Here is a 19,889-nt window from a genome sequence, read left to right as displayed (position 1 = left end):
AGCTGGCAGAAGTGACTGCTAAGCCACTTTCTATCATATATCAGCAGTCTTAGTCAATGGGGGAGGTCCAAGACAACTGGAAATTTGCTAATAAGAAAACATACAAGAAACATCAGAAGGAGGATCTAAGGAACTACAACTCTGTCAGCATGCACTCAGAAACCCATGGCTTGGCAAGGTGTGCTCCTTGTAAAGTGTAAAACTGGCTGCATGGCTGGGCCCATAGGGTAGCAGTAGTGAACAGTTAAGTCCAGTTGTCACTACTGGTGTTCCTCCGGAATCAGTACTGCAGCTGGCCCTGTTTAATACTGTTACTGATTATCTGGACAAGGGGAATGAGTACACCCCTAGTAAATTTGCAGATAACAATTTGGGAGGAAGCGTTGATATGCCTATGGGTAAGAAGGCCCAACAGATGGATCTAGATAGGCTGGATGGGCTGAGGCCAACTGTACGAGTTTTAAGAAGACTAAGTGCCTGGTCCTGCACTTTGGGTACAACAACCCTAGGAAACGCTACAGGCTTGGGGCAGAGCGGTTGGTAACGTACACAGAGGAAAATGAACCAGGGGTGTTACTGACAGCCAGCAGCATACCTAAGCAGCTAAGAAGGCCAATAGCATCTTGACTAGTATCAAAAAGGGCAGTCACCAGGATCAGGGAGGTGATCTGCACTCAATCTGTACAGAGGGCACAAATGGTGCCCTCCATACTCAGCCCCATGAAAAGCTGCATATCAAGCACTGCATTCAGTTTTGGACCCTTCACTATAAGGAAGGCAGTGATGCACTAGAATATGTCCAGAAAAGGGCAGCAAAGCTGGTGAGGGGTCAGGAGCACAAATCTTAAAAGGAATGGCTGAGGGATTATTCCATCCGGAAATGAGGAAGTTCAGAAGAGGTCTTATCGCTCTCCCCAACTACCTGAAAGGAAAAGAGGAAATAGCCTTCAGTTGCACCAGGGAAGGTTCAGATTGGATACTGGGGGGGAAAAAAAAAAAAAAAAAAAGATCTCAGAAAGAGTGACGAGGAATTAGAACAGGATGCCAAGGGAGGCACCGGAAGTCTTCAAGCAAAGGGTAGATGTAGCATCAAAGGACGTGGTTTAGGGGGCGCAGCAGTGATGGGTTCACAGTTGGACTAAACTATTTATTGAGGATAGAAAAGACCATTTTTACAATATAAATTAGCAAAGCACACTTATTTCTTTGTTTATTCAACTCTGTGATATTACAATTACATTGCAAATCAACAGGTAAAGTTCTCAGGGAAGACTGCTTTAAAAGTGCAGACTTCCAGTGGAAAAAAGTGCTCCCTGGGGCTGGCTTCAACTTCCTACTCAGTTACCACTTAGATAGCCTCTGCACTGCTACAGAGGAGCTGTAAATAAAAATGCTCATTAACATTATACTTGTGGGTTGGTTCCACAGTTGTGGAGTAAGGGCAAAGAGCAGACAGTGGTGTGTTCTGGAGGTCAAACTTAGAATAGCTATGTGTCCTAGAGTTCCTATAATGATAAATATTTTTCCTTTGCTTAGCTTGAGACAGGCCTAGAAGGTGATCAACAGGATAAAGCATGAACTCCTCAGGTCACACACCTGCTGTATCAATTTACTTTCCTAAAGCATTTAGGTCAGCTGTTGAAGGTAAACAGTACAAAATGCAGTCAAAGTGTATTTCAGAACTAAGAAGGACAGAGAGAGATACTTTCCTTCAACTAAGTTGAAAACTGGGAAGACAAATACTATGAAAGACATGTCCACTATAAAAAGGCTAAGTGATCATCTATAACTTACTGCCCCCTGTTCTTTTCTTAAGCATGTTTTTAGTAAGAAAACCTAATATGTATTCCTCCTACACAGAAGTACCACAATCAAAGTGCTGTCAGTAGAAGCTTTTACTTTCTAGCTTTGGTAAAAAATGATGTCTTTTTAATGTCAAATCTTATTCTGTCTTGAATATAAGATTTTCTAGAAAAGAGGAACATTCATATTACAATACTTCATGCATCTTTTATGACAATTAAAATAGACTTCACTAACAGTTGTGTGTCAGTAGCATTTATATAAGCCAATGAAATCTATCAGTTATTCAAGGTTCACAAGCTCTGCAGCCATTCAAATGAAAGCAGGCAAGCAAAAGCACACAATTTTAAGTAGTATGCAGCATGCACGGAAGAATCAAACTAAGACAACACTGAAGTAGAAGGGTGGTTGGAACTTGACATTCACCTTGAGTTTCTTCCTACCAAGACTCTTTAGTGACCATCATCAGGCCACTGTAGGGTTCAGCTCCTGACACACAGAACAAGTTACTTCTACCTCGTCAGAGGCAGGCCACTCAAAATTACCAATTTTTCATCAGAACAATGATGCTATAAACAAAATTTCAGTGTTTATTATTATACATCATCATTATCTCTCATACCACGAAATTACACTGTATCCTTTTACCAGTGCTTAGTGCTATTTGTTCACTATGAAATTATGTTTTACAATTTCAGAAAAATCCTGAAACACAAGTCTTATCTGTTTATATAGATAGATCGTAAGTAAGCTGAAGAAAACTAAAGAGTACTTACTTGTATGAAGTGTCACACATTGCTTACTGATCATACAAAGCAAGACTCCAATTTTCAGTCCAGCTTTGTAGCCAAAGGCTGAAATGGAGATTGTTCATTTTAGCACAGGCAGGCATTTTTACTCTGTTAGGTTTTGATCTGAAGGAGGAGATGTTGCAATAAAGGGAAACACACTGGTTTTGAAAATAATTCTATATGATATTCTGTTAGGATACAGTTATTGTCCCTCGTGTCTCAAATTCAGCAATCAAAATGACAAAAAGGCATTAAATCCAAAGAAAGCGATTAATCCAAGTGTCAATGACAGGGCTTGGTGCTTAGCAGACAGACTGCATACAGGATAATAAAAGTGTTTATTGATGAAGTTTCCTACCAACACAAATATATTACAGCTCCCAGCAGAATGGGCTTTGCTAGCAGGACTAGTGCTAAAAGTCCATTCTACTATCCACTGTTGGACAGATACACACAGCTCTTTTCTCCCCATTTAGGTCACAACTTCATCACCTGAATTCTCCAGATAAAACCAGAGAGCAGAGACTAAACAAGAAATGTCCAACTCAAAAGCGAGTATTTTAAAGGATCGCAATCTCATATGCTGAGCTTACGGTCTTTGTTCAGATTGTTACTGGGGAGCCAGAGATCTGCATTACTTTGCACAATAAACCAATCTGTAGGCAAACACAAGACAAGTACCTCCAAGACCTTTGAGCAACAGAAACTTGATGAATACAAGATAAAAGGAAAACTGAAAGTAGTTTCTCAGACAGGAAGCAATAATAAAATAAAGTATTCATTTGAAATATATAAATTTAAAAGAAATTACAGGTTTTTACAAGTGAATATTAAAGCTGCACAGAAATGCTTCTGAACAAAAGATTAAGGCATCAGGCAACACCCACACACAGGAGGAAACCTGTACGGCATACAAACTTTGTGATCACAACTACAAGCATTCATTTGGGCTCAGAAAAGAAAGTGACAGGGACATGCAAAAGGAGGAAAAATGGTGTGTTTGGGAGAATAAAACAGATTACAAAATATGAAATGGCCCCTGGACTGGCTTTCCCATTTTATAATTACAGCAAGTGCTCCTGAAGCAAGTGAAAATAGGATGAGTTAAACACATGCACAGTGCATATGTTATGTTCAGTCCTAGCCAGTGTTAGCACACTTCCAAGCTCACATGAACCTTTTTAACCATTTCATGAGAACACTTGACAATTGTTGCAGATGAAAACTGCTATCACGGCAGCCCAGCAAGGTGGCTCGAGAAACAGTAAATCAATTTCAGTTGATCCCCAAATCCTAGGGTTTTAAAATAAAGGATTACAGTAAAAACAAACAAACAAACAAAAAACAAAAAAAACAACCCCAGACTAACAACATCAGTAAATCCCAGAGACAAAGCTAGCATCACAACACTGATATTACTTACTTCATTTATTAAACATAGTTAAAACTCAGAGGAACCAGAGGAATGAACAATTTCTGATTCTAGAAAGGAGCAGCTCACAGAACCTAGATGAGCTCACTCTACCACTACTCTGCAGCAATTTAGATTTAGTACCTGTCTAGCTGTGCCCAAAGCCAAAAATCTGCTAGAGTTGAATTTAACAGGAAAACAGGATATTTGAAAAAATAAAAGACAGGAAAAAAGAGAGGACAAGTTTTTAGAAATAAGAAGGCATCATTGTAAAGCTGAGGCCACTCCTTAATAAAAAGAATTAGAAAAAACAATGAATTTTAAACACACCATGATAGACTAAAAGACATTTAGGAGAATAACTCAGTGCAGAATCTGTTACTGCTTTCTATACCTTTTTCAAGCACACAGATTGCAGACAGCCCACCATACAGACAGGAGACAACTCAAGGCCAACAAAATATTTTATTAAAGAGATGGTCACCGTTAAGAGAGATCTATTAAAAGATATATCCCCCTGCCAATCCTAACAGAAGATAGTGCTAAGAGGCTTTTATGCAGAAAGCTCAAATTTACTTCAAAAAGTTACCATTTCTTTCTACTGTATTTTAAAGCATAATTTCTTATTTGTTTACCCAAGTGCTCTAACGTTAAAATCCGTTGAACTAGATGCTGCAGCACGTAACTTTTCACTTAAAGCAGAGAGATGAAAAGTGGCAAGATATCAGAGAGATCCATGATAGCAGAGACCATTACGTCTGTTATCCATACCTGGCAAATATGTAAAAGGGAAAAAAATAAGCCTGAAGGTTGGTTCTAAAGTAGGTACCACATAAAAGTCAGCAAATAAAAAGTCATGACATTAGACAGCCCTGAAGGAGTTAAAAGGTGGGAGAACAAATCTAGCTCCTATCTCTCTCTAAAGTTGGTGTGTAAGTCTTCTCACACAAGTTTTCTAAAGAAATTAGGAAGAAGGCTGTTAAGTACATAAACAATAGATTTAGAAACAAAAAACGAGAAGTGGGAATATGTAGCTCACAGGCTCCCAGTGAAACAATAGGACTCCTATTATTTAGTGCATATTTGATATTTTAAAAGTCAAATACAGAGACATTAGTCTGCTGATAATTCTGTGTTGCCCAGGGAAAAAATATACCAAAAATAAGCAAAAAAAAAAAAAAACCAACCCCAAAACCCAAACATGATCTACAACTCCAAATAAACTGCAGAAGGATTTTGTCGGATTAAGTGTTAAGAGTGCAGATGAAATGCAGTGAATGCAAAATAAGACAAAGCCATCCTATCGCTGTATACACTGATAAGCTCTGAACTACCACCACAGTTTAACCTTGAAATTGTTAACAAACCATTTTATGAAGCAACTTCCCAGCATCAGTAAAACATTATTTATCAGGGCTTCTTAAGTTGGAGAATGAACTCAGAAAAACAATGACAAGTCATGGGAACAACTTGCAAAATGAAGAAGACAAACAGAGTGACTACTCCACATCTTAACAAATCCAACAAAGGACATCAACTACCACAAACAGTTAACAGGTTGAGAGTACTGAGTCAACGTCAAATATCCACATGAATTTAAGAAACAACAAACCAATGGACAAACCAATGCTCGTACTAAAATAACATCCAAACACCAAGATAAAAAGCTCACACTTTTGAGCCAGGAAATCTCCAGGATGAAAAGACAAAGATGATCATTCTGAGAAGGAAAAGGGGGCTCATGAATACTTCAAACACGTCAATAACGTAAACAAAATCAGTAAGGGGGGCACTAGTACTGCACACAGACAAAGCTCCTTATGTCTAACAGGTATGCTGTAGGCAACAATGCAGAGGATTCAAATGAAAAGGCAACAAGAATCTTAGATTGGAAAGCATCATTACTCAGATTCTCTGGTAGCAACAATACTGAGCACCAACAGCAACTTCTGTGATCCTTCACAGACTAACTGCAGTACGAGCTCATGTAGGAGAGGAAAAAAAAGCTGGATGAGATCCAGAGGAAGAAAAAGAGCAACTTTGTACTTTAACAGCTTAGAGAGCTTAACCATTAAGCTCTCTATTTAAATAGGTTTGGTTTGCCTTTTTTACTTCCAAGAAGTCACAGGATGTCAAGCATTCCCCTCAGCTTCACATTATTAACTGACCAGTAATTTATGTGTGATGAGGTGGTATGGAACACACTTTCATGTGCGGGTCTTTCCAGCAGCTAAGACACCAGGGGGAGAGAGGAGGGAAAACGCCATCGTTGACATCAGATCTCCCATGCTTGGGCAAGTTCACCAAATATCATGAAGCACAGCGATGTCTGAACTGATCAGTACCACCCTATACTGAACTTCTCTGAAGCCTGAGGTAGGCATCATTTAACTGCTCTGAGATCCTTTAGCAAGAAAATCTTATTGTAAAACAGCCTGAAAGGGTGTCTGAACTACAAAGCAAACTACCATACTTCTACTTTGATAGGTTTCTTGCATGAATATCCTGTGTTTACGTCTAAACTCTACACTACCTATCATTCCGTATTTGCAGACTGCTTTGAAGTGTTGGCACCTTTCAGCAATGACCAGCAGAGCAATATTCCTGAACCACTGTTCTAAGAAAGCTCATTTTCCTGCTCTTAAGCTTTTATCAGTCTCATTTGCTAGTCCTCCAGAATGCATTTATCTTTGCTATAGTTACAGTTAAAAAAGCAAAGGCAGTAGAGGCCTTGCTACAGAGTTCAAGACTACAATAAGGCCGATTGCAAACAGCTGCTCCTTTTGGGCTACTGTGAGAAAAAAAAAAAAAAAGCATGACTGAAGCATCAGAAATAACAGACACCACAGTGAAGCAGTTAACTCCTGTTAGAACAATGAACAAATTTGCTCTGAGATTACATGTCCTGTGATATTTGATACACCAGCTTCCACATATCATTCTTCAGGATTTTCTGCAGTAGTCCATTTGCTAGCATAAAGAAAATTTAACAGAGTTGAAAATTGAAGATGTTACAACAGTAGACAGAAAATAAGAAACAAGAACACATGCACACACAGTAAATAACGTGGGCATCATTTATTCAAGCAGTAAATGCTCACCAGGAAAAAGAAAGCTTAAGAGACCTCCAAAACAGTACAGAAGAATATATTTTGTGCAAAATCTCACTGGACTGTATTTCTTTCAGAGTTATCTCCTATTAATGCACTTCCAAAGGAAGTGGAAATCATTCCAATACCAATACACTGGCACTTTCTGTAGTGCTCTTTCTAGAAGCACAAAACTGATAAATTTATCCAGATGCAACAAATCATATTTTCAGGGAACAGTCCACAGCTCTTTATTACAGATTTTATTTTCACTGTGAAACAAGCTTTCTCAAAACTCAGACTTAAGAAAAAGGCATACACACATTAATGACAAAAATATTTTTATTGCTAGAAAATGCTCTGTAGACACAGCTCCAAAATGAAAAGAAAAAAGTTAAAAGTAATCAAGCACCTTTCAGGAATAATGTAAGCTGTTCATCTGCAGTTAGATTTGTCTATTACAGATGTGCTCTTAGAAAAAGTTGATTTGTACATTTTGTAACAAAATGTAATGTGCTAATAGCTTTTGTGTCATTGGATTGTACTGTTGAGCTTTCAGTGTTGAGAGGAGCCAGTTGGAATCTCTAGAGAAATCCTCCTACTCACTTTGCACAAGCTCCAGAAGTTGAGTGGCACTGTGCACAGTACCTGCACAGCACGACAGTTTTCCAGAAAAGACTGACGTTCCACCCAAGCACAGGCATTAAGCACCATCTCATAAACACCAGCTGTCTGTATAGAATATAACACAGAGGACCTGACTGCAGAGGGGGAAATTCTGCAAAAAACAAAACACTGCTGTTTTAGTGGTTTTAATTCTTCAGACCACTACTTGCTCACCTGTAAGTGTTCAATCCTTTCATCCATTCAGAAACCTCCTGCACTTTTTTTAAATGTGCCTTTGATTCCATAGTGGTACTATAAGACAGTCCTGCTTGTCTCAAGAACAACTAAACACATTTGTATTAGCATGCATTGTGAGGCATTCTATTTTTAAAGGTGATAACAGGGATGAGAGTGAGGGGAGTAACTTTTCTTTAAGAGAAGTCTAGGGCTCGGCTCTGCTTTCTCTGGGAGCAGCACTGCGTTTGTAGATATGATTATAGACTTAGTCACACCACAATTGCAAGTCATCAAATAGCATTAAATTGAAAAGGGAACAACTTCTGCACCCCCATAAAGTGAAGGTAAATTGTCAGGAGAGAAGTGACAAAAAGCATGTAGGTGGAAGACTAAGAGTGATGATATTGTAAATTTTAAAAGTGGAGGGAAAACTATTCTTAAAAGGTGTTTCTTTCTAGAGTAGCTATTATTGTACACTGATCACTTAAAGCAATTTAAAATGATTTTACAACTAATAAGACAGCTTTGCTGCTTTTTTCCTATGCAGTCTCAGATCTACCCCAACTTATCAATAAAAATTTAATCAAAGAGGTTCCAAGTTAAAATTAAGCTTTTCGTCATTTCTCAGGTAAAAATTAAAACATTGCTAACCTTCTCCACAGAAAAAAAAAAAGAAAAAACAACCTGTAGAAAAGCTATGTGAGAAAGACCCGAAAACATAAGCCTTGCATAGTCCACATAGTTGCGTGAATGTAAACCCAAGTTATCACAATACTACATCTCAGGAATTCTACTGTGAAAGTCCTTCAACACAGGCACTATCAGTTCATTAACTTATTGCCAAAATAGCAGCCCTTAAAAAAACACCTCCGATATTTGGCAAGTCAGCAGTGCCTATTCCTTGCTTACTAAGCACTGCTAATAGTTTACCGAGTTTGCAAAGGACTGGCTTTATTTCCAGTTTACTTTATCCAGCCTCACCTTCTAACTTCTGCACCTAGGTAGGCCTTTCTGCTGTTGCAAGAGGCCCCACTAACAGCACAAGTTTCAAATCTCTCCTACGCTTTCTTTTGCTGTTCTATTTGAAGATGAATGTACAGATACTAAGTATGCCCAAATGTTTTCATCTCAAAACACTACAAAATACATACAGAGGTTAGTCAGCCTCCAGAAGCTCTTGCTGCAGATTAATTTCTTCTATAAGACACTCAGTTCAGATGAGGCATGAGCTTCTCAGCTCTTCCAATTTAATGCATTTTGTTTGCACAGCAGAACACACATACTGGATTCCTTTTGGAGAAAACTTAAAAGGGAAAAACTATTTCCAACTGCTAGATTTAATTCAGACAAGCTGAGTTTAGTATAAATAAAGCATACAAGATGAGTATAATATGAACTTTGGGTCCTCAGCACCAAATGATATACAGAAATACTCTAATTTCATGACACAACATGCTGATGTGAATGCAGCTCCTCCTCTTCTACTGCTCCTTTCTATCCCTTCTTATCATATACATAAATAGACTTTAGGACTACATCCCAAATGTTACCTGAAAGTGGAGTCATTAACTTCTGTTTGTATAGAACCCTTTCTCTCCTACAGTAATGCCTGACAAAGGCAGTAGTCACAGGTAAAGTCTGAAAGAACATCAATAAACTGACAAATAAATTGTTAAGTAATTAATACTTCAGGGCATAAACCTCCACTTTAACAATCAAGTAATTTTCTGAGTTTTCTTCAAGCTTTGCACAAACATTTCACATTGCCTAACAATGTGCCTGTACAGCAAAACATCACTTCTGTCTTCATTTTCTGATAAAATAGAGCTCTGAAGCAAAGGTTTCTTATAACATTAAGTAGAAGAAGCTAACATGTGGAAAGTATTTGTAAATTAGCAAGGTTCCCTCCTATTTGTTAACCTTCATTTAGCAATGCATGGGAGACACACTGTTGCACACTGTTACAATGTATTGTAAACTGTTTTGAAGATTTTTTGGTACTGTTTATAAATTCTAAGTCACACAATTTATAAAAGAAACTTCAAGAGGTACAAAAAAACCTCATAACCTTCCACAGAGCAGAAATCCACATATCTACTGACATAAGGGACAAAGCTCCCAGTACAAATACTTTCCCCATATGTTCTCAATTTTAGAGGAAGAAATCGGCGCATGTCCTTAATAACAAAAACACGGACAACACAAGTTAGGGAAGAGATGCTTCTTGAAGCACTGCAACTCAGTTCCACAGTGCTCTCAACATTTCCCAAGCTCACCTTTGAAATCCTATCCGATTTCTTTTTCTCAACTGTACTGGCTAGCAAACATATATGAGTGATGTCAACAAAACACCCCTATTCCAAATTAAAATCCCTTTTGTCTGCGTAAAAGAAATAGTCACCATCACACTGCTCTCACGATTTCTCTGTTATCCTATATGTCCCCTCTTACCTTCCCTTCTACTGTTGACCAGCAGGCAGTTCAATATCATTTTAAAGGAAGATATTCTGCATGCTTGAAAAGGAAACACCTCCAGATAACCTGGAGCACAACAAACATGTACCTGGGGGGGAGAGTCAGTCCAGTTCAAGTTATTACCACTGCTGACTTGAACTAATTAATGGAATGCAGATATTCCAGGCAAGTGTCCTATCATTACATGTTATGAGAAGTTTCTCTCAATTATATGTTCTATGTACAAACATGGGAAATGATTCCTCTAGCAAGCATTGTGTTTTTAGGCCTATTTGGAAAATTGTTCTTATGGAGTGCAAAACAAATGGACAGAAATTGAGGGGCCTGTGCACCTGGGAGGCATAACTGTGTCTTTGAGATCTGAGTCTTAGTTTCCTTCATTAAACTTCACTAGATTTCATTAGCAAGCAGCCACTGGTCTTTTTTTCCTTTTTTTTTTTTTCCTCCTTTATTTTATTTTATTTTTTTTTTAAAAAACCATATACCACATTCCTCCTGACACAGACTACTAAGGTAATGACAGAACTTCTTTAAGTAGCTGGCAACTCTTCTGTAATTTCCTTACATAAATACCAATGACTCAATGGTTTTGAAGTTTTGGAAGTTCTCATTAGCAGTGCATACACTTTGCTCACTAATAAACTTCCTGTCCAGGAACATTCATGACAGTGCAGCAACATTGTGAAAACAAAAAGCCAACAACAAATTGACACGCATGCCATTAGTAACACACTCCACACAAAGAAAACTCAATAACTTACATAGGTAGAAATTTTCTTTAGATAACAGGTTTGGATAGGAATTGGAAAACCCCTTTGAAACAAACACCCACCAATATCTACAAATCATCAGTAGAGTTTAACCCCCCCCCTTCCCCCCCCATGAAATTGAGGTTTGATTTAAACAATGCATTTGCAACTACATTTGACTGCTACCTACTACTGTGAGATGAATTATATAAGGAATGGCTAAAACACTACCTAATGATATTAGCCTATGATGAACTAAAGACTGACAAGAGAACACCTTCAGATTTTTATCCAAATGAAGTACCTATGCTTAAGTGCTTTACTGAATTGCAGCCAGGGCATTCATTCCTTTGCTGGATTATGCTGCAAGATACAGATAATGCTGCTGGAGTGCTTGATAGGTGTTTCCAGGAAACAAATTACTTTCTGTTCCAATCAGCACTATACATTTAAATGCACTAAACAGAAACAGGAAGAAAAAGCATATATCTGACATGCAGATATTCAGGTAAGAATATTTCAAGAGTAATGCAACGATTTAAGTTGGAAGACATCTTATGCAATCCCTCTGCTGAGGCAGGGCCATTTAGAATAGGGCACCTAGGACCTCATCCAGGTGGCTTCTGAATATCTCCAAGGAGAAGACTCCACAAATGACCTCACCAGCACTCAGCAGAGGGAAGAGATCATCTCCCCCTTGACCTGCCAGCAACACTCCTCGTAAAGCAGCCTAGGATCCCATCTGATCTGATGGGTACCAGAAATGCACAATCTAGAAGTACTGGAGGGCCTCGAGAAAGTTCCAAGGTTGCTTTTCTAGCTCAAGTCATTTATCTTGAGGCCCTAGAAATAAAAGTTTTAAATCAAGAGCTCCTTAAGTCTCAAGGACTACAGCTGGCTGTGATCCTTCATCTCCCTCTGAGCTGAGATACCACTAGGGGCAGACTTCCAAGATCAGCACTGAAGAAGAGCAGCCCTTTATGGGACAGACCCTGTTGTCCACTGAGAGCCCACAAAGGGGCAGGCAAATAATTCACCAGGAGGTACAAGTTTAGAAGCCACCCCTTCAGTACTCTGCACACAAATTTCAAATGAACCTTGCCATTCTCAAACCTTTTTAAGTCACTGTATTTGACTGTAGTAAATTTCATTGAATCAAGATGTTAAATTGGCCAGTGATTGAGTGCCAATTGAGTCACAGGGTTAGGTAGTACGATTCTTAGTATTGTAAAAGTATTAATAAACACTAAATCGCTGCCAAAACTAGAGCTGTGTAAGAATCAATCTACAACAACTATTCAAAGGAGCTGATGTAGTTTTCCAAGGGAGAAGTTGGCTTCCAGAGCATTGTTTTATGTCCTTCCCTAAAACCAGAATACAACAGAACTATATCCCATAACTAATAGACTGAGTTCTGCACACATCTTATGTCTATGAGCAACTGGAATGTTATTTATGGGTAAGGGCTCCAGTGATTCTGAGGAATACCTTTTTTTGGTTTGAATACTGCAAAAACTGCTGATTTTGGATCTGAGAAAAGGTTTTTTTTTCCTATTTACGCTTCAATAAGTAAATATATGAACGTGTGAACTTCTGTGAATTTGCATTTCTCTTTCTGAAGGTCTACTAAAATCCATTTTTAAGTTTTAATGACCAATGCTGCTGTGGGTGGAAGAGAAAATTCTCAGCTTCATCTTTTATGAGATTTTTCAGTTCCAGAACACGTTAGTATTATGCTACATTTTACAAGTCCAAAATAACCATAGAAAAAACTGGACAGAGAAATACAATCTTATTATCTCAATCAACTAAAATCTTGGTTATTAGAAACTTTGGCATGATATAACAACAGCAACTCATTTTGCAGCTTTAAATACTTGAATATATGAAAAGGAGGATGTAAAGGGCAGTGACGGTTACGCCAGGCTATTCAAGGGAATATCATCAGAAACGAGCCACAACTGAAATAGAGAAATACATCAATATTTGGAAGTCCTAGTTCTAAATTAAGAATCACATAATTGATGTCAAAAGTCTCTATTCTCTAACATCTGAGTTATTTTACAGGTGGGCTAGATGACAAAGATGGCAGCGATACCCTGAAGCATGTTAAAAATTCAGGCATTCAAAAAAAATTCACTACTTCTATCTAGAATGTGCTCTTTGGTACCAAAGAATGCAGAAGGTTCCAGCAATCAGTTCTGAATTGCATACAAGAAGTTCTACTAACACAGCCAATGGTATTGGCCTGAATCTTGTAATGAAAGTCTAATTTTACAGAAAGTTAAAGAACAGTAACCGTGCTTGGAATACAAGATTTCTTGCAGAAGTATTAGATTACAAAATGAATTTAAAACCGAATTCAGCTGAACACAAGAGCCTTATGTTTTTCGTTCTACCTTCAGCAAGAGGTTAAGTATTCTGCCGTTCAAGATGTATCGCTATTCTTAAGACTTCTTATCTGACAGCTAATACTAACTTCACTTCTGTCACTGATTTCATACATTGGTCCCTTAATCTATGTTACTCTAGTATCTATTCATCCATGTTACAATTTCATATTAAAGCTGCAGTCAGCATGTAGTCTAGCCAGTTAAAGAAATTAAATTTAAGCTTTTATATTCTGCTGAATTACATTTAATTCTTCCTGCCGATTTTTCAGAGAAACTTCTGCTGCTGCTCTATGTACATTAAGAAAACTAGATAGAAAAGCTCAAAAATACACAACAAACAAGCAGCAAAGAAAAAAAACACTCTTCCAAAACAATAGGTTAAGAATTTAGAGGCTGCTTTTTATTACTTGGCAGCGTCTCTTCAGAGCAAGAGCTTAAAGTGTATACACATATTGATCTCCTAAGATCACTCAATTTTGCAGAAAAACTGCTTTCATACTCACCATTTTTTTCAGCTTTCTCCCTGCTATGGGAGTAGCCTGGAACTGAAGAAGAAGGAGTTGCAGCATCTTCTGAGGGTGGTCCAGATTTATGACTGCTCTCACTACGGTCCACAGCAGCAGCATTCAGCTGGGACCTTCCAAGATGCAGTTGTGGTTGAGAGGGACTTGATGGAAGATCAGAATTTGAGCTCATTTTCGCTGCAAAAGAAGAGGGGTTAATCGTCAAATAGCAGAATCACTACATAAAAACAAAGTGAAATTTAAAATCTGAATCTGCATATACAGTTACAAAAAGTCTCGAAAATGAAAAGAATATTGCTAGCAACTTCAGGGTGTACAAATACATCCTTGAATAATTCCAAGCATCAACAGTTACTGTTGATTACTGACTGAGCACTTATAGTACTATACAAGAATAGCTACTGGCTTTATCCATTAACTAAATAAGAATTGATTTTTCAAGAATAGACAAACAGCTCACAATTAAATCCTGTAAATACTACATACAGACAACTATTTGAGTCTTAATTTTGCATATGCAAGAAAGAAATAGAAAATAGAAATATAAAGAATATATAAGAAATATAAAAAAGAACTGATATAAAGAATATATAAGAAATAGAAATAGAAAATAGAAAAAAGAAAATAAAGATTCACTCCTGAATTTTTTTATAGAACAATATCGTCCACTTTAAAACAATAGAAAAAAATTGACTTCATCCCAAGGGCCTGGTGCACAGTCACCACTGAAATCAAACAGCAGGGAAGGAAAAAAAAAAAAAAGGAGAAAAAAAAAGGTGAAAAAGCAAAGGAGAACTCTGAAACTGGAAACAAAAAGAGGAACACCACCAAAGATACTGTTTGTGGACACCTGGAAGCGAAGTATACAGAACGTCAAATAAGCTCTCATTTTATTTCCTACTTAGTCCATCAAGTAAATAGAAAACACTCAGGCAAGGAGTGAAGGCCCTATGATTCCCCACGAGAAAATGCCTTTTAACTCCCAGTGCAAATCCTCTCTGAAATGAGGCGACCTCTGTTCTGTAGAGAAGATTTCCTTAGATCAGTAAACTTGGTTACAGAATGCTTATCTTGTATCAGACAGAAGTTGGAAGGCACACATTATGCTACCACAGCATGACAAGGAATAACTCTCTCTGCTTGAAAGCAAGCCCCTTCAAATGAAGTAATTCATGACAAACACTGTAAGTGTTTGCTTGCCAACTATACCTTTAAAACAGCTGTCCAGTTCATTGACCTAAAGGTGCTTTTTCTCACAGAGGTGGAAGCAATGCAGCCAAACTCAGGGATACAATCCCTCACACAGCCAACAGCGTCACCTCCACTTAAAGAGCACCAAATCACGACAGGATGCTGAAAGCACCGAAAGCATTAACATGGCAAAATATTCTCCGCAGTTTAGACAACCTGCTTGCCAAAATGAAGCTCACATAAAAAAAATACTTTACTGAAAGAAAGAAAACGCATTTCTGTATTGCATCCCTATGTCAAGCTATAAATAAACCAACACAGTTCCACTCAACCACCCTTCAAACAAGCCCTAGGAAAGCACAGAGATTAAAATACTTTCCCAGTAGACCAGCATGAGTATTTTTAACCACTGTACAATCACAAAAGTTACTTTGCAACCCGTTTCCAGCTTGACCTTCCGGTGCGCTGTCAGCCGCAACACAGGTCTGCCTGCAAAGGGTGTCCTACCACACAGACAGGGCAACGAAGGCCGCCGTCCTACACGTGAGGCGAACAGGGAGAGACTTACCTCAGGCGCAGGCACTTCACACTGCTGTCTCAACAGTGCCTCCTACAAAGGACCTCAAGTTTCTCTGCGCCCACACTCTAATCCTTAACTTTGATTACAGCTCTTCCTCGCAAAGTTCGGGAGCAGTGCTGCAGGAGGAGCCGCCTCACATCCACTGCGGCCGGGCAGGGGCGCTGCCCGAGAGGCCGGAGGGTGTCCGGGCAGCGGCAGCAGCAGCAGCACTCCACTACCACCCCGGAAGGCCGCGGGTACCGGGAGGGAGACAGCAGCTCGCGCCGTCCTGCCCACGGCCCTCACTCCGGCCGCTCACCGAGGCGAAGCCACCGGCGCTACCTACCAACTCAAAGTTTCTCCGCGGCCGCCGGGCGCCGAGTGGGGCCGTAGCGGCCGCCCGCCGCCCTTAGGGGTGGCCCGGCCCTCCCCCAGCCGCAGCTCCTTCCCGCGGCGCCTCGCGAGCGGCCAGCGCCGCTGCCACTCATCGTCCCGGGGGCGGCTCCGCCGCTGGGGGCCGTACCGACGGGAGGCGGGCGGGCCGGGCGGAGGGAGGTGGCTTTGTTGGGGGTGGGTGTGGAGGAGTGCTTCCTGTGAGGGCGGTGAGGGTCAGCTGCGAAGCGGCGGTGTGGTGTTATGAGAAAGGGCGGGGCTGTATTCCTCCATCGGGAACAAAGGGGGCAAAGAGAGGAGGGGGCAAAATGGCCGTGATTGAGGAATTCATTATAATAAAATCTCTTAAAAGTTAGTACTGTCTGCTCGTGCTTGTACAGGGAGAGCTGCTGGCTTGCAGTGAGATGGGAGCTTAGGTGAGGGTTGGTGCGGTGTTGGTGCTTCTTTGTAGCAGCAATGCGCTGCTGCTTGGTTTTGAGCTGCCTAAAGGTAGATCAGTCTCTGGAGCATTTTTATGGAGCACTGTCAACAGCTTCTAGTTCAAAACGAAGCTCTCACAAACTCTAAATAGGAGCTTAAATTTAAACTGCACAGTAACTTAGTCATTAAGTTAGTCATTGAGTAAGTTTTTTGGAAGTTATAGTTTATAGCAGGTGAGAGAGCACTATGGTATGTTTAATTTTTAAGATATCAGGTCCTACTTCTCAGCCTGGAGAGGGCTCTGGGGAGATCTCTGAGAGGGGCCTTTTGGTGTGCAAAGGAGGGCTGTAAGGAAGAACAGGACAGGCTGCAGCAGGACCTGTGGTGACAGGACTGGGGGAAATGGTTTCTAAACTAAAGAAGGGGAGATTTAGATTGGATATAAGGAAGAAACCTTTTACGATAAGTGAAGTGCTAGAATGAATTGCCTGGAGATGTGGACGCATTGAGATCAGGCTGAATGGGGCTCTGAGCAACCTGATTGAGCTGTAGATGGCCCTTGCAGGAGATGTCCCTTGCAGGTGTTCGTTGCAGGAGAGTTGGACTAGATGGCCTTAAAAGGTCCCTTCTAATTCATACAATTCTATGATCATATTTGTTGATGTCACTGCCTTATATTTTTTCTATCCCCGAACAAAAATGTGATCCCCAGCACCTGTGCTTTCCTTTCTATTTCTTTACCTTGGAGTTCAGAAAAAAAATTCTAATTTTACCCAAAATAAGTCTCAACAGGAAGTTCAGCTTATTACTTAAATAATTTTTTTGTTGTTGTTGAAAAATAAACAACCAAACAACCCAGAAAGTCACTTTTAAGAAGATGCTTTTCCTCTCTGTATCTAATCCGGTTTTGTCAGGAATCTAAGTGTCTGCCTTATGTTATCAGCTCAGTTGTTTGTTCAGACTGACTGTGACCTAACTCAGATACAACAACTTTAACTGCTGCAATCTGCTCCTCCTGCTATTCACATTTGCTTTAAGCTATTACTCTATAAAATTGATTTGATATTTAGTGGGTGTGCTTAACAGATGTAGCTTGCCTAGGGAACAGGTGGAAATGAGGGTGGTAGCTGGAAAAACAACTATCAAGGAAGTGTAAAATAAGGCCTCTCTGTACTGCTTGTGTCTGCTTCTTTCCAACAGTTGGTATAAGCCATTCCTGAGGATCTTGGTTCAAATTTAAAACTATCTCCACTGAATACTACTCAGTTAAACATTGAAACTCAATGTAAGATATATTCACAGATTGTTTATAAGTGATGTGCAGTGTATATGCACATTTGTTTCATTGTTGAACTTGGTTAGCTCCTTACCTTAGAAAATACCACCTAAACCTCAACAGTGTCTTAACTGTCACACACACTTTATGTACTCAGGTATATAAATACACATAACGTAACTTGGAGTAAGCCAAACATAAGCATGGCATCAGCCACTGATATCAACTCCACTAACTTCACTTTGGCTCACGCCATATCACGTATGTTGGTTTGCATTCGGCATAATCACAGTTGCCAACTGCTTCAGTTAAAAAGAACAACCCTGGAAGTACTGTAATAACTCATGTCAGCACCTTTTTAATGTCAGTTATGTACTATGATTTAAAAAATCCTATTGTAATAAGGACAGAATAAAAGCTTGGTGTCCAGCCAGTTTCATCCAGCCCTTTTACAAATATTTTGTATACTTACAAAGTGATGTTGACTCTGTTTTCTGTAAATGTTGTTTGCTCAACATATAATAAAATGTAAGTGATCACATGAATGTCCTTATGTCATAGGGCTACAGGCTGAAATTAACTGCTTTTCCATAGGATCATCAAGGAATCCTAGAAACATGATCAGAGACTTCCAATGATGTCAGCAGCTCATAGCCTCTGTTAAGCTGCACTGACACTGGAATGTGATACTAAATTAACATCTTCACATTCTGTTATGAAATTTGTATTCTCAGATTTTGGTGTGATTGTACTATTTCAATGTTTTTAAAAAGTCTGTCACTCAGAATATTTAATTTACAACTGTAAAGAGACATGGTCATACTGAGCACTATTACATAGAATGTTTTGTTACTAAATCAATCAATTCAAACTCATTTACCCATCATTATCATAGAATCACAGAATGGCTTGGATTGGAAGGGACCTCAAAGATCATCTAGTTCCAACCCCTTGCAGTAGCCTAATGCTAAAGTGAAATCACATTTGTTGTATTGTTGGCATATAAGTTTTTCAGCAGCCCAGAGAAAAACTTTTAATCAAGTGTTTCCTAAAATGATGAAAGAACAAAGTGACAATCCATGAAAATTAACTTGCATGAAGTATGAATCATTCCAGTGAACAGTCTTCGACTCTGTTTGGCACAGTAACTCCAAAGAAGTCCGTTTCTTTAGTCCACAGTACAGTAAGAAACAGATTTGATGTAATTTGTCTGGATGTGTCCAGAATATGTTAATACTAGCAACAAAAAAAAAGAAAACAGAATTGTCAGCAGTTGTGAGAGTATAGAGGCTGAAAAATCTGGAGAAAATTGCCATGTGCACCTTCTGTAGTTACATGTTATGAAAGGTACATTAAATAAGAATATCTAAGTGATGCTAAATAAGCTATACTTAAAGATGTCTCAAACATCTTTGCTCCACCTTTCCAATTAAGAGATGTTGTTTTGAAATAATAGGTTTTGTTTTTTACTTTGTTACACCTATTTTAACAGCATAATTTGATTGATGAAGGGATTATATCAGCATAAAATTAGCGCAATAAAAGCTCCAGCATGCTTCATGAGCAGCTTGAGATACTATTGTTTCATTAGGCTCTAAGGACCAACCTGCAAACAGACTCTTTTTTTTCAGGCTATGTGTAAATCTAAAGCAGCAATCATCTTCTGTCAGAAATACTTAATTCATACTTAATACTTCAAGGCACAGTAGAATCTAGACAGATATAGAATCCAGAAATTGAATGATGCGATGTCAGTAACTAGCATGTAAGTGCTATTTGGGATGGATATTTAGGAGGAAGAATTAGTAAAAAGCAAGGGTGGGAGGAAATGGAAAGAAAAACATAGAAAGGCAGCCTCTAAAAGCAGGTAAAAATAGTGAGTGGGGAGTTCTGTGAAGATTGGGGATGAAGAATCTTGTCAGATCTGCATATTAAACGTAACACTTCAGAGTTAGAAGAGCTTTTGTGTAAA

General features: G+C 39.1%; 1 protein-coding gene across 1 annotated transcript in view; it reads right to left on the bottom strand.

The window, feature by feature from the left end:
* The window catches only part of WFS1 (wolframin ER transmembrane glycoprotein), a 32,932-nt gene extending 16,714 nt beyond the window's left edge, over positions 1-16,218 (bottom strand). Inside the window, exons 1-2 of the mRNA XM_042871732.1 lie at positions 15,838-16,218; positions 14,058-14,255 (exon numbers count right to left, since the gene is read on the bottom strand). Coding sequence (XP_042727666.1) covers positions 14,058-14,250 — 193 coding nt within the window. The 5' untranslated portion in view covers positions 14,251-14,255; positions 15,838-16,218. The remainder of the gene's footprint in view (positions 1-14,057; positions 14,256-15,837) is intronic.
* Between the last annotated feature and the right edge of the window lie 3,671 nt (positions 16,219-19,889).

The sequence above is a fragment of the Lagopus leucura genome, unplaced genomic scaffold, assembly GCF_019238085.1.
Source record: "Lagopus leucura isolate 7727_CA_CO unplaced genomic scaffold, USGS_WTPT01 Super-Scaffold_100004, whole genome shotgun sequence".
Taxonomy (NCBI): domain Eukaryota; kingdom Metazoa; phylum Chordata; class Aves; order Galliformes; family Phasianidae; genus Lagopus; species Lagopus leucura.
This window is presented reverse-complemented; position numbering and strand designations above follow the sequence as displayed.